The 2,571-nt window shown below is 41.3% G+C and overlaps 1 protein-coding gene across 1 annotated transcript in view; it reads left to right on the forward strand.

Annotated features, from left to right (window-relative positions):
• LOC119275881 (calmodulin-3) overlaps window positions 1-1,896 on the forward strand; it is a 3,073-nt gene extending 1,177 nt beyond the window's left edge. Inside the window, exon 2 of the mRNA XM_037556811.1 lies at window positions 1,237-1,896. Within this exon, the coding sequence (XP_037412708.1) occupies window positions 1,237-1,610 (374 nt within the window). The 3' untranslated portion in view covers window positions 1,611-1,896. The remainder of the gene's footprint in view (window positions 1-1,236) is intronic.
• The last annotated feature ends 675 nt before the right edge of the window (window positions 1,897-2,571 follow it).

Genomic DNA, 2,571 nt, shown 5'->3' on the forward strand with positions numbered 1-2,571 from the left:
TTGCGCAGGGTCCAGGGAAGGGTCCGACCACTTTGGGTCTATAGTACGCAGCCTTTCCCTACATTTCTGTAAGAGGCTGTTTCCAGGACTTGAACCCATGACCTCATGGTCACAAGGCAGCAGCTTTAGGATTTGAAGTTCATTATTAGCACTAAATAACTTTATACCTAATGTATGTGCTTTATCAAGTTTTTGAAGGTTGTTTTTTCTTTTACTATTTGTTAGTGGGGTTTATCCTGACAGTTGTTGAAAGTATTTTATTTGAAAGGTTCAGTTTCTTTGTTAGCAAACATATTATGCAGATAGTAAGTCATTGGTGCCATGCCAACATGGTCCAAAGACCAAACACACTAACACAGTATGTTACTCTGTTCATTATTGAGTTAATAGTTCCACAAGTATGTGTTTGCTGACAATTCAAGTTGAGACTGAAAATAAAAGCATGGACATGATAGTTTGGCACCACGCATCAGATAACTAACTTATACTCCAAGGATAGCTGCCTGAATCAATCCAAGGGGCATGGTATGCTAGTTGCTCTTGATTTTAGGTCAACAGAAGACAAACGGTGATTTACCTGACAGTCGTTTGAATATCTTGAGTTGTTGTGGGTTCGCACATTGTTAGCTAGATGGAAATAAGACTAATTTTCTCCAAAATTGGACTTAATCATCATGCTCATAAGTACAGAATTATGACCAACATGAAAATAGTTTTAACTAGTAATCCAATGGTATCACTTTTGTGTGGCAAAACTATGCATTGTTGGAAAGATTCATGTAACAACATACTGTCTGAGCCTTGACACAGGCAAGAGCTTTATAAAAGAAAGGACGCCACTACTGCGCGACTGCTGCGACGTAGCCCTGCTCAATGTGACGCCAGCACATGCTCACTCATCATAATCATCCACTAATGGATGGCCGGATCAAGTGGTTTCGTGGCCGTTGTGCCCGAGCGTTATTAGACCCTGAACGTTAGCTCCATAATCTTTTCCGTGGAAGAAATAGATGGAGCCTGCACTTACTAATTTGATAGCCATCACGACTTGTATCTTTGGCTTAGCGAATACTAGTTTATGTCTAGTGAGTGTAAGCAAGGTTCATTTTTAGTATTATATCCTTTTTTTATTTGTTTATTATGCACCTGCACAAGAATTGATGATCTTAAACATTACATAGGATACCTGAGAGCTGAACACCTGGACTTGAATAACATAGTTCGTCTCCTTTCCAGGTTGCATTACCACCAAGGAGCTGGGAACTGTCATGCGTTCCCTGGGGCAGAATCCCACTGAGGCAGAGCTTCAAGACATGATCAATGAGGTGGATGCTGACGGCAATGGAACAATTGATTTCCCTGAATTCCTCAACCTTATGGCCCGCAAGATGAAGGACACTGATTCTGAGGAAGAGCTCAAGGAGGCATTCCGTGTGTTTGACAAGGATCAAAATGGTTTTATCTCTGCTGCTGAACTGCGCCATGTCATGACCAACCTTGGTGAGAAGTTGACTGATGAGGAGGTTGACGAGATGGTCCGTGAGGCTGATGTTGATGGTGATGGCCAGATCAACTATGACGAATTTGTTAAAGTCATGATGGCCAAGTAAGTTGCATTACCATCTGAGGGAAGCTTGAGTAATCAGACCACAATATTACCTATCCAGGTGCCATTTTGTGGGATGGCTATTGTATTAAACCGAAAACAATATAACACTGTGCTGTGTCATATGTTGTAGGCAATGATTGTTTGCCTTGAAGATTTTATAGATCCTGCTCTGGTCTTTCTGATTTTGTCTGTTCCGTTTTTTTATGTTTGGTTCGTCAACTTTTCAAGAGTGTAGCCACAATCTGTTAATGAATAACTATATGTCAGTGTTCCATGATTACCCCTCAGTCATTGAAGTGTTATACTGTATGTGTGTCTGATACAGACATAGCTTGCATATTTTTTTGGTAACTATATAAATGAATATTTCTGGTAATGGAAGTGCGGTATCTATAGTTCTTCAGCTTGAATGGCTAAGATTGTTTTCTTGCTTTGTCAATATAATAGAAAATTATTGTTTCCTGGCAATTCCCTATTTGGTGCCTGCCCAAACATCATTTGTTTTTGAGAGGCCAAAACATCAAGTTTTTCTTATCTCATGCAGTGCAACCCACACAATTCTCTCTGGTCTGGGGAACTATATTTCATGATTTCCATAGCATCTCCGTGCGTACAGCTTCATGATCTTTGCTTTGAGAACTGCTAACAGCACCATGACATGCCATAGTCATGAAATGATTGTTTGAACAAATGAACGACGAGGCAAGTGTCACCAAATAAATAATAATATACTCCCTCCGTCCCAAAATAAGTGTCTTGAGCTGAGGGAGTACAAAAGACCGTAGTCCTATGTTTCTCTCCTTAGTTCTAGCCCCATTAGGGCAACTCCAACACCAAACGTATGTGGACATATCTGGACTTGTCTGCGGACGGACAGCGGTAGGGGAGCCGGCCATCCGACCCGGTGCATCAAATCCATCCAACTCGGTGCATCAAATGTCCGCCCAGGTTCCGGCCTCCTC

This window comes from Triticum dicoccoides, chromosome 3B, assembly GCF_002162155.2.
Source record: "Triticum dicoccoides isolate Atlit2015 ecotype Zavitan chromosome 3B, WEW_v2.0, whole genome shotgun sequence".
Taxonomy (NCBI): Eukaryota; Viridiplantae; Streptophyta; class Magnoliopsida; order Poales; family Poaceae; genus Triticum; species Triticum dicoccoides.